Consider the following 12,847-nt stretch of genomic DNA (forward strand, 5'->3'; position numbering starts at 1 on the left):
GTTTAATTGTTTTGTACAGAATTCTTTTTCTTCTGGACTTAAATTCATGTATTTTTTATTAAAGTCGTAATTTGAGGTAGTATGTTCATCTTTTTTTTTTGTTAAAAATTATATCATTTTTGGCTTTAAGTTTTTTTTTTAGTTGACAATTTATCTATTTGGTAGATATTTATTTACATGATATATTTTGTTTCAGGATTCAACTATTTAAATTTTTTTGAATAAAAATAAATTTCTACAACTGAAAATATAACTATTCCGTTGGAAATTAGTGTTATTCTTGTAGAAATTTAAATTTTGGTGTCAAACTTGATCTGTTTCGTTAAAATTTAAACTTTTTGGTTTAAACTTAATTTTAAAATTAAAAAATTGATATTTTTAATTGACAATTTTACAATGACATTTTGATTTGTAAATTGATCTTTTCTATATGATAATTCGTGTAGTTTTTGGAAATTCTTCTTTTTCTGGGGTGAAAATTAATATTCTTCACTCAGAAATAAACCACTTGTAAGCATTGTTTTAAGGCGCAAACTAATATTTCAACTTAAAATTTAGCTATTCCATTTCTGGTGAAAATTGATCTTCTTTCGTAAAAAGTTCATGTATTTTGTCAAAAATTGATCTTTTTGAATGCAAAATTTATTTTTTTGGTTGCACATTCATCATTTTAGTTCAAAATTTATTAATTCAGTTTGAAATTGTTTTTTTCTTATAAAAATTAATTTTTAAAACCACGAGTGTAATCATTCCAGTTTTATTTGAATGCGAATTTTATTTTTATTAGTTGAAAATTCATAAAATCTATTTAAAATTCGTATTTCTACATTCTCAATAATTGTGATTAATAAAGTATTAGAATTGTCCGAAATTTGACACCACAGTTCTTTAATGGATCTCCACGTTTTGAGACCCCCTGAATACAAAAATCAATTTTTACGATGGCGTCTGTCTGTCCGTCTGTCCATCCGGCTGTCCGTCCGTCCGTCCGTAAACAAGATAACTCTTGTAAAAATAAGCCCTGCAGATAATCATAACGAATTTTTGACGCGCAGTTTTTATTTTATTCGTGAAAAAATAACATTGAAAATACAGAAAATAAAGTTTTTGAAAAACGACACAAGTTACGAAAAAAAATGATCTAACAAAAATTTTTCAAGTGAAAAATAGCTAAAAAATATGAATTCGTCTTAATTTATTACATTCTTATCATTTATGATTAAGAAATTTTGGAATCGTCCGAAATTTGACACCATTACCTTCAAATTTTGAATCAAACTACGCAAAATACGAAAAAAAGTTTAAGAGAAATTAGAACTTTTAACAAATTCTAGAAAAAAATCTTTTAACGATTTTTCAATGGTACTCGTCATTTTGTTATTATTTATCAAATGTAGTATGCAAAAAATTAAAAATTCCAATATTACAAATAAGAAATAATATGAAAACAGCAAACCAATTTTTACCATACAAGCGCGAGATAGAGAAACGTGTCTGAGAAAAGTACTGTAGTTTTTTATTTATTTTGAGTTAGTTTAGAAAATATATATTTACAAATGTCTTTAATTTTTCAAATTGCAAATCGTAATTTACAAATTTATTTCATTAATTAGAAAATTCTGAACATGAATACACGTGTAAGTACTGCAACCTAAAAGAGATATTTTTGATAAAGTTTTATTAAATAATTATAAATGCAAAGAAGAAATATCGTAGTGCGAGGTTTAAAGATGTCTGAGTGCGAAGCGCGAAGTAATCTATAATCGAGTGCGCAGGGAGCCGCGCGCGCAGCGTGCGACGAGGATGTCCCCGCGCAGACTTTTTTGTAGAAAATTGATCTTTTAGGTAGAAAATTATATTTTGGGTCGGAAATTCATTCGCTTTAGCAGATAACAATTCGAGTGATTTTTTTTATTGAAAATTAATTTGTTCAACTCATAATTTGACTTTTACATGCCTTTTTTGAATATCCAGTTTTGTGTTAAAACTCAACTATTTGTTTGAAACAAAATATATTTTATTCGAGGATTCAACTACTTTAAAAAAAAATTTAATGAAAAAATTGCTTAAACTGAAAATGTAACTATTTCATTTCTGTTGGAAGATTGAGATGACGGATGCAACAACTCGACAAACGTTCGAAACCGCGTAGAAGTATTGTCCAGCCGGGAAAATCTATCGATCAAAAAAAGGTCGTCGAAACGTAAAATAACATATACATTCGTATTCAGCTTGAAGAGACAGCCAAATTTTTTTGATGAAACTTTTTCATTCGATAATTATTCCTCAAGATAAACAATAAAAACTTCGAAAATGTTCTGATCAAAAATCGATGTTTAGTAATACACAACTCGCGATTTTTCGGCCGTTTTTCAATAAAAATGCTTGAAATTTGTATAGTGTATTCTCAATATATAAGCGATGACTATAAGCGACGCACTTTGCTTCAAAAACTAATATGTTTGTTTTTATTAAATAAAAAATCATTCCGAACGAAAACTCCGTATCACCAACTTCGACCAGTGGGCCAGTCATCGAAAAACATTAGTTGAAAAAACTTGCCGCGAGAAAGTTTCTCACTAGATCTTGAGAAAGTTTTTCTTAAAATTTAAAGAGAATTGGTCAAAAATTTTTTTCACAGAGCAACAATATGTAAACAAATATAGTGGCAAAATTGACCATTTTAGCTATGTGAATTTTTATCTCAAGAAAAAATACAGATAGAAACTCACTATCATCCGGAATTATTGCGCATGTATGCATGCATGAAACAAAATTAATTTTAACAATATTTCACTTAATTATTATAAACAATTTCTATAAACGAGTTTTTCTCATAGCTGAATTGATTTTTCTAAACAAAAGTGATTCACAATTGTTTTTAAAGGCATTTATATACTTTAAGCTTTATAAAACATAAACAATATAGATTGTTTATAACAATTTAGTTAAAAAAGTCTCTTAATCGGCCGTTTCCTCGTGAAAAAAATGTTTTTTTCTTCAATAATTATTAGAGTGACATTTATTGCGGTGACTAACCAAAGAAATTAATTAAAGAATAATATATATGATTGTTATAAACAATTTTTTTGACAAAACTGATTTATTTTTTTTACATGCAAAAAGGATGGTTTTCCACTGAAATTATCCGACAATAAACTAACAGTCATTTCAAAATTGGATATGGGACACTAAATAATAATTTGCGTAATTGTTAATAACAATTTTAAAACAATGCGTGGCAATCTGCGGTTGGTCGTAGAAAAAATTTATTTTTCTTCAATCATTTTTGTGATAATCTTATTTGTGTTACTGAATCAATGAAAACATTGATATTTATAATAATAATGAGATTATTATAAAAAACTTAAAATAAATAAATTACGATTTAGAACCCGAATCATTTTTAGATTCGAATTGTTCTATCAGTTCATCGGGTTCTTCATCAAGTTCAACTCATTTACTCATTTATTCCCTCATCTATTTTTCAGGAAGTTGCATAAAACAAATGAAAGATAGGTGACTTCTAAAAACGCAAGTACAGCATTATTTCTATGGACAATTTAATACAGAAATTGTTATTAACAATTGCGAAAATTATTATTTAATGTCCCATATCCAATTTTGGAATCACTGTTAGTTTATCGTCGGATAATTTCAGTGGAAAACCGTCCTTTTTACATGTAAAAAAAAATAATTCATAGTTTGTTAAAAAAATTGTTTATAACAATCATATAAATTATTCTTTAGTCAATTTCGTTGGTTAGTCACCGCAATAAATGTCACTCTAATAATTATTGAAGAAAAAAAATTTTATTCACGAGGAAACGGCCGATTAGGAGACTCGTTTAACTAAATTGTTATAAACAATATATATTGTTTATGTTTGATAAAGCCTAAAGTATATAAATGGCTTTAAAGACAACTGTGAATCACTTTTGTTCAGAAAAATCAATTCAGCTATGAGAAAAACTCGTTTATAAAGAATTTGTTTATAGAAATGTTTATAAAAACAATAGGTGTTAACTCATGCTAATTTTTTTGTTTCAAATTATGACTCTTATGGAAAATATTAGCAACGAGCGTGAAATAAACGATTTTTTCTATGATAAAAAAACACGAATAATAATTTGTTTATAGAATTTGTTTATAATAATTAAGTTAAATATTATTAAAATTAATTATGTTTTATGAATACTTGTGCAATAATTCCGGCTGATAGTGAGTTTCTATCTGTATTTTTTCTTGAGATAAAAATTCACAAAGCTAAAATGGTCAATTTTGTCACTATATGTGCTCTTTGCCGCTGCTGGCTAGTTGCTTAGGATCAAAGGCCGATAAGCGGAGCACTGCAGCGGTAGCGTGTGTTCACTTCAACTTACTGCCATTTCCACAATTTTTGACCAAAGTTCTTCAAAATTTCAGAAAAACTTTTTCAAAGTCTAGTGAACAATTTCCTCGTGAAAAGTTACTTCAACTAACATCTTTGCGATGACCGTCCCACTGGTGAAAGTTGGCAAAACGTGGTTTTCGTTCGGAATCAGTTTTTTATTAAACAAAGAAGAAAATGTAAGGTTTTTAAACAAAGTGCGTCGTTTAGAGTCATTGCTTATATATTCGGAATACACCATACAAATTTCAAGCATTTTGATTAACAAACGGCCGAATAATCGCGAGTTCTGTTTTACAAAATATCGATTTTTGATCGGAAAATTATCTAAGTTTTTATTGTTTATCTTAAGTAATAAGCATCGAATCCGAAATTTTCATAAGAAAAATTTGTCAGCCGCGTTAAGCTGAATACGAATGTATATTTTATTTTACGTTTCAACCAATTTTTTTTCATCGATGGATTTTCCCAGCTGGACAATACTTCTACGTGGTTTCGAGTGCTTGTCGAGTTGTTGCATTCCTCAACTCAATTTATCTTCTTTAGTTAAAAGTTCGTAAATTTTTTTAAAAATGTATATTTTTGAATGAGAAATTGATCGTTGTGGTTGCAAATTCCTAATTTTAGTTCAATTTTTTTCCTTGTTTCGAGTTTCAATTGTTACCTTGGAATCTAACCTTTTTCTGTTGAAAAGTCAACTGTTGTGTGAAAAATTCGCCGTTTTGTCTGAAAAACTCAACATCTGGGATGATTTCTTTCTTTCGTGACTGCGAAATCTGTTTTGCTTATAAATTTAATTCTTTTGTCGAAAGTTCTTATTTTTTATTAAAAATTGAACTATTTTTTGAAAAGTCCATCTATTTTGTTGCAAAAATGTCCCTTTATGAGAAACTGTATGTCTTGTACATCTAAAAACCTCAGCAAAGTTGTTTTTATATTTGTAAAAAATGTATAATGGTTATGAAAAAGAAAATATTAGCCAAATTAAAGTCAGAAAAAAATCAGGGAATTTTGAAAGGGGTATTTTGTAGCAACCCTACAAATATTAAATAAATTGTTAAATAAAATCCGGGTTTCGACGGAGAGTGATAATTTATTTAATGAAATTGTATAATGATGACAAATATTAAAAGTAATAATGTTCACCAGGGTGGCAATCTGGGTTGCGAGATGCTCGACAAGCTGGGTTGCAAGCCGTATGGCCTGCCAGTTTCCGCGCCTGGCTGACAAATTATTGAATAAAGAGTTGCGCTAAAAGCGCAAATTGCGCTCAGAATTCTCATTCTCCGAAAAAAAATGTTTGTTAATTAAATTTTACTGTAAGCACTGCGAAAAGAAAGGCTTTTATTTCTAATTTATACTCTCTCGTCTTGTAAATAAAGGTGGGACGGGTAAATAATAATCCCTTTCTTTTTCCAGTTTTCTGTCAATTAAATTTTCAAAATTTGGACTATTCACTCTAAAAAGAGGGGAAACAAAGCCACACGGAATAAGAGAATTTTATTGTTTACCAATAATTTTGTGTTTTCATTTCTTAAACAATGATACTTTTGTTCTCACAAGTTTTCAAGAATTATTAATAACAAGTAGTGTCGTAAGCGAATGTTTAAACAATGTTAAGGTTGAAATGGGAGACCTTCGACCAATTTAAGAAATTTCAGAAAAAGACAATAGAGGCATAAAATTTAAAAAATAGTTGGAATATAGTTCTATGTAATTTATTAAATATTTTATCGAAACATTAAGTATTTTGTTACCTGATAGACTGTATGTATCTTCCGTAAAATTTCCATAAATCCTTTTGAGTCTTTTGAGCTGAAAAACGAATCTTCTACCAAAAATTATTAGTCTTAATGAAATCTTCGAATCCTCAACTATTTTATTTGTTTTTTACTAAATAGACGAATTTCCAATTAAAAAGTCCGTTTGAAAAAAAAATTAATGTTGAACAAAGTAATAAAAATTTCTGCATAAAAATTTATTTAAAAAACTGTAATGCCCATGCAAAAACAATTTATTTTTAATTAGATATTTGAATTTTCAACAAAAAAATAAATAAAAGAATTTTCTAAAAGGAGAGACAAAACTTTTGAACATGTTATATATAAACATTATGATTGTCCAAAAAACGCTTTTCGAGCTACAGGAACAGGCACCTCCCAAAAGTTTCAATTTTCGGAGAAAGAAAATTTCTAATTTTTTTTTTTTTGAAATTCGAATAACCGGTCTCTTCGAAATATTATTCAATTAACATGAGGAAATTTTGAATTGTCTAAAAATTAAGCTCCTGTTTCATGTTTCAAAGTAAAAGATAATCATATTTTCAGATTGAAATGTAGTTTTTTGTCATTGTTTGGAGTAGATAATTTGCTAAAAACATTATGTGATGATTTAAACAATTAGTTATCGTATTTTTTCAAAATTTATGAAAATTAAACCAGGGCTATCAACTTTATTTTAAATTTAGTATACTTTGCTACGTTTTGTTAAATAATTACATAATTTTGTTAAATTTATTTTTAGTTATAATAAATTTCTATTGGTTTAAACAATCTTTATTTGTTCCAGCAGGCTTTTGTCGATAAATGAGAAATGAAATAAAATAGAACACATACCATAATGTCTCTGACTGTTTATTGTATTGAAGAATAAATGTACAACTATTTAATTGTTTAAACAAATAAAATGTGTTTAAATAATTGATTTTTCAAAAATAATGTAAATACTGCAATTAATTTTATGACTTCTATTTTATTTCATTGTTTATTTATCAAAAAATGACTGCTTAAGCGAATGAAAATTGTTTAAACAAATAGGAACTGATTAAACAACATATGAAATTTATCAAAATTAATTGATTGATGAAACAATTACATAATTTTGTCAGAAAAATGTGGGACGACTGAAAAATCCCGAAAAATAAAATTCCTGACACTGTGAAATTCCCGAATTAGAAAATTCTCGATTAATCAAATTCGCGAATAATAAAATTGCCGAAAAATAAAAATATCGCTGTGGAAAATTCCCAAATAATAAAATACACGAATAATAAAATTGCCGAAAAATAAAAATACCGAATTGGAAAATTCGCGAATAATAAAATTTTCGGATAGTAAAATTTAAGAATTATAAAATTCCCGAAATGCAAAATTCCCGCATGATAAAATTCTCGACAGTTAATAATATTACCGAATTGGAACATTCCCGACAGTTTATAATATTACCGAATTGGAAAATTTCCGAATAATAAAATTCGCGACAGAAAATTGCCGATTTATAAAATATCTGAATTGGAGATTTCCCGAATTTTAACAATTAGAATTTTTTATAAATATATTTTATTAATTACAAATACAACAATAAGACATTAGTTTCAAAAATTATTTTTGACGTTTAAAATTTCGAAGCTTATTTCTTGAATTTATAATAACAATTATTTTAAATAAAATATTTCTAGATGCATGTTTTTTTAATGTTCACAGTATTTGAAAAAATAAAATTTCAAATTAATATATATATATATTAATTTTAAATTCAATTTTTGCTAATGGTTCTTGTATTTTTTTAAATGAAAAAATAAGCTTCGAAATTTTAAATGTTAAAAATCATTTTTGAAACTAATATCTTATTGTTGTATTTGTATTGAATAAAATATATTTATAAAAAATTCTAATTGTTAAAATTCGGGAATTTTCTAATTCGGTAATATTATAAACTGTCGGTAACTTTAATATTCGGGAATTTTCCAAATCGGTATTTTTATTTTTCGGCAATTTTATTATTCGCGAATTTGATTATTCGGGAATTTTCTAATTCGGGAATTTCAATGTGTCGGGAATTTTATTTTTCGGGATTTTTCAGTCGTCCCAAAAATGTATCACTCCAAACTGTGACAAAAAATTATATTTCAATCAGATAATATGTTTTTTTAAACATTTTTTGGGAGAAATAATTGTTTTAGTAATTTAAATTCGTTAAACAATTGAAAATGGTTTAAAAAGTCATTGTAAATATTCAAATTTTTCATTAGTAATTATTTGTATGAAAAATTTAAGAAAAATTGCTAAAATGTTAAATTATTACATAAAAATGTATATTTTTTTCATTTTGAAGTTCCCGGTGGCTCAAATCATTTTAAATCTTTGAAGGTATACCCTCACGGAAAAGATAAATCATGAAATAATTATAAAATAGTTAGACTGTTAGCTGAAAAAAATTAAGATTTTTTAACAAAGATTTTTGCTTGGACAGTAGAGTTTAGAATGTAAAAACAAAACAAAAATTTCTCCAGGAAGAGATAAATCTTGTAAAAAAGTAAAAAATATGGAATTGAAAACAAGAAAGAAAAAAATTGTTCAATCAAATGTTCAAAATTTTCGACCAGTAAAATGAATTTTAAAAGCAGTTTAAGCAGTAAAAAGCAGTTCAACTTTCGAGTAAGAAGTTGAATTTTCTACAAAACTATTTATTTTGCTTTCAAATTGTTGAACTTTTGAGCCGACACAACAAATTTTCGATCAAAAAATCGAATTTCAACATAAAAATGTAAGTTGAAAAAAAGTTAATGCACAACCATGCCAAATTTATTTTGAATCATATATTTAGATTTTTGAAAAAAAGAATGTTTTAAAAAAAGATATAAAACTTTTGAACCTGCTATATATAAACATGCATTTTAACAATTTAGAAAATACAAAATAATACTTAAACTCAACATTAAAGCTTATGTTTAATTCTTTAAAAACTTTAGGCGATAAAGCTAGAAATTTTATTTATATAACAAAATTTTCATTATCAATACATTCTATTTTCTAAAATTAACTTCGTTAAGGTTAAATAGCTTTTCCAAATCAGATAAGAATATTTCAAAATGTACAGATTTTCGAAGGAAATTTACAAATTAAAAAGTTATCAAAATTATTTTCCTCTAATCAAAATGGTGATCTATATCAATATTTAGAGTTAAACTTTTTTTTAAATTTAAATTTAGGCTCAAAGTACTCTGTGCTTAGTGAAATTAAATTAATTAGTCATTGCTGTATATCAGAATTAATGGAACTTTCTAAAAATACGTGACAAGTAAAAAAGTTTGATAATAACGCAATTTATCAAACACCCACACGAGTCATTAAAAAATTTTCTAGAAAAGAAAATTTACAACTTTTTGCAGAAATATTTTATTTATTTATTTTTCATTCAAAATGCAGCTCTTTAAATAGAATTTACAATGTTTTGTTTAAAATTCAACTGTTTTGGTGGAAATTATTTTTTTCTGTTTGCTTAAAAATTAATTTTTCTATTACAAATTTAACTATTTCACGTTTACAGTAAAAAATTGATCCTTTTCTTATAAAAATTCAACTATTTAATTAAAAATAGATGTATTTTGTTCAAAATCGTAATTTTTTATTGTAAATTCAATTGTTTTGTTAAAAGTTCATTTTTTTTTGGTTTGGAAATTCAAAATTTCCGATTAAATATGTTTTCCTTCTTTGTTCGGAAATTGACCTTTTTTATAGAAGCGTTTTCTTTCTGGGTTGAATTTTTTTTTGTTAAAAATCGAAGGTTTTGCAGAAAACTCGCATTTTAAGTTGAAATTTTTTACAATTTTCTATACAATTTAAAATCTTTGTGCAAAATTCATTAATTTGGTTACAAATTCATTCAATTTGTTAGAAATTAATTTTTTTCTCTTTGGTTGAAAATTTTTCTTTTGTGTTAACTAAAAATTTCTCTATTTTATTTCAAGTTAAAATTGAATCTTGTTCAATAAAAAAATCAACAATTTCACGGAAAATTCATCTAGTTTATCAAAAAATATATATAACCTTTGGAAAACATCATTCAACTTTGTTGCAAATGTAAACTCTTAGTTAAAAATGTATGCATTTTGTTGAAAAATTTTCCATTCGGTTGTAAATTAATCGCAAATTGGGGTTTAAGTATTTTATAATAGTTATCTTATTTTGTTAAAAATGTACCTGTTTTGTTAAAAAATAATTTTTGTTTTCTTGTAAATTCAACAACTTTAATTCAATATTTTTTCCTTCTTTAATTTGAAAATCTATCTCTTTTTCCAGAAATTATATTCTTTAAAATAATCTTTCTGGGTTTTAAAGAAAATTCTTATTGTCTGCATGCAAATTTAACAGCTTGGTATAAAATTTTACGGTTTAATCCAAAGTTTAAATAATTTTTCCTAAATTATTTTTTTTGTTGAACCATCATCATGTTATTTACCAATTCATATATTTTATTTCAAATTAAAGTATTTTGGTACCAATTCCTTGTTTTTTTAAATAAATTTTTTCAACTACAAATATAATAGTTTGGCAGCTACTTCAACTTTTTGGTTGAAAATTCAACTTCTTTGTATAAAACTAAGGTATTTCGTAAAGAATTTTTTTAAAAATGAAAACTTAACCATTTACTTTTTGTTTAAAAACTAATCTTTTAGATTAAAAATTCAACCATTAAATTAACAATTTCTGCAGTTTGTTGAAAATTCGTAACTATTTTGTTCAAAAGTAGTTTCTTTTTTCTTCGGTTAAAGATATATTTGTTTATTTGAAAATTTAAATATTTCATTTAAAATTTAAAATTAATTGAAAATTCGTTTTTTAAAATTATTTTTAGCGTCAGCTTTTTGATTGAATTTGCTAGAATTTAATTTTTTTGCGAGAACTCAACTATTTAGTCCTAAGTGAAGATCTGAGCCTCTTGCTAAAAAATGAAACTATTTGGTGTAAAGTTTATAAATCTTGTTGAAAATTCGACCATTCGGCAAATTTTATCAAATTTATCAATAAAATATTTGAAGATTAGAAAATTCTGCTGAAAGTTATCTCTTTTCGTTAAATTCGATTGTTTTTATATTTAAATTAATCATATTTCTTATCTTTTTTTGCTCAAAATTCATAATGTGGTTAAAAAATTCATCACTTTTTCTAAAAACTTAACTTATTTGTTGAAAATTCTTTTTTTCTTGTCAAAAATGTGTGTTCAGAGCAGAAAATTTTAGGATGTGGTTGCGAATTCAATTCTGTGGTTAAAAGTTAAGTTTTTCGATTCAAATTCAAATCCATTTCTGTAAAAATTTACATTATCCTGTTTAAATTTTAACTTTTTTGTTGAAAATTTGTCTTTGACGCTTAAAATTCCAACAATTTGATGCATAATTAAACTCTGTGGTAGAAAATGTAAATTTTGTTTATAAAATCCTTTTTTTTATAATAAATTGTTTTAATTGAAAATTCAGCCATTCCATTGTTGTACAAAAATGTTTTTTTTTTAGTTTCAAAATTGAACTATTTGACTGAAAATTTATGTACATTATTGAGAATTCATGTTTTTTCTTATTTTGTGAGCAAAATTTTTGCCATTTGGTCGTTTGGTAGGGAAAAATATAATAGGTTTTTTTCGAATCTCTAGAATCTACTAAAGTTTTAATTTAGTTTTATTTATTTATAAAAAGGGATCAGGAAATTTTTAAGAAAAAAAAACTATATTTGTAACTGATTGTATTGAATAAGAATTTTTCGATTTATTAATTGTATTTATTCATTAAATTTCAAATTCTTAATAAAAAAATGGACAACTATCCACGAACACTATTTGAAACTAGTTTAAATTTTTTACTTTGAAATGTAATAAAATGTATTTTCCATTAGAAAAAAAAGATGTTTTTGTCAAATGAATTCGGAATCGTTAATACTATCTAAATCGACTTTATATTAAAATTTCTCTTCATAAATATCCGTAGATTACAAATAAAATATTTCTTTCAAATTATACCCCCCCCCCCTTTCAATCTGTTTGATAGGTTTCAAAAAAAAACCAGTAGTGTAAAAATAGGTTTTGTTAGTTTCTTGAGCTAATTATTACTTTTTCAAGTTAAAAAATGAAAATTGTTTCTTACACATTAGATATTTCTTTATACCGATAATTAGGTGTAGAATAAATTGTTTAAAAAGTTTATTGTTATTTTTTCTTAGAATTTTTCCCTAAAAAATGTTTCACTTTTTACGTAATTTACAATTATTATTATTGTTATTGTTGTTGATAATATTTTCTTAGATTAAACCTAGAAACTGGTAGTTTTTACGATATTTTCCACTTTTTGTTTCATTTACAGTGAGAGTGAGTTAAATAATTATTGAATGTTTAAGAAATTATTTGTTTGAACAATTTATTATTATTGTTACTAATATTCAATTCAAATAATAACTGAAAGTTGCTGTTTATTTTCTAAATCTTTTTACAGTTAATCTACTTTTCACTTGGAGTGAGCTAATCATTAATTTAGGATAAAAGATTATTTAACAAAATTATTATTGTTCACAACTATCTTATTTTTTATTTTATCTTATTTTTTTAAAGGTTATATCCTCACAAGGTACAACCTGATTCAATTTACAACCAAATTTAAATAATAATTCAAAAGAATTTTTATTGATT

At 25.2% G+C, this 12,847-nt stretch overlaps 1 protein-coding gene across 1 annotated transcript in view; it reads right to left on the reverse strand.

Moving 5' to 3' along the window:
- Positions 1-12,847, reverse strand: part of LOC117175960 — a 48,233-nt gene that overhangs the window by 15,548 nt on the left and 19,838 nt on the right. The window contains exon 7 of the mRNA XM_033365839.1: positions 5,537-5,613. Coding sequence (XP_033221730.1) covers positions 5,537-5,613 — 77 coding nt within the window. The remainder of the gene's footprint in view (positions 1-5,536; positions 5,614-12,847) is intronic.

The sequence above is a fragment of the Belonocnema kinseyi genome, chromosome 7 (genome assembly GCF_010883055.1).
Source record: "Belonocnema kinseyi isolate 2016_QV_RU_SX_M_011 chromosome 7, B_treatae_v1, whole genome shotgun sequence".
NCBI classification, from domain to species: Eukaryota; Metazoa; Arthropoda; class Insecta; order Hymenoptera; family Cynipidae; genus Belonocnema; species Belonocnema kinseyi.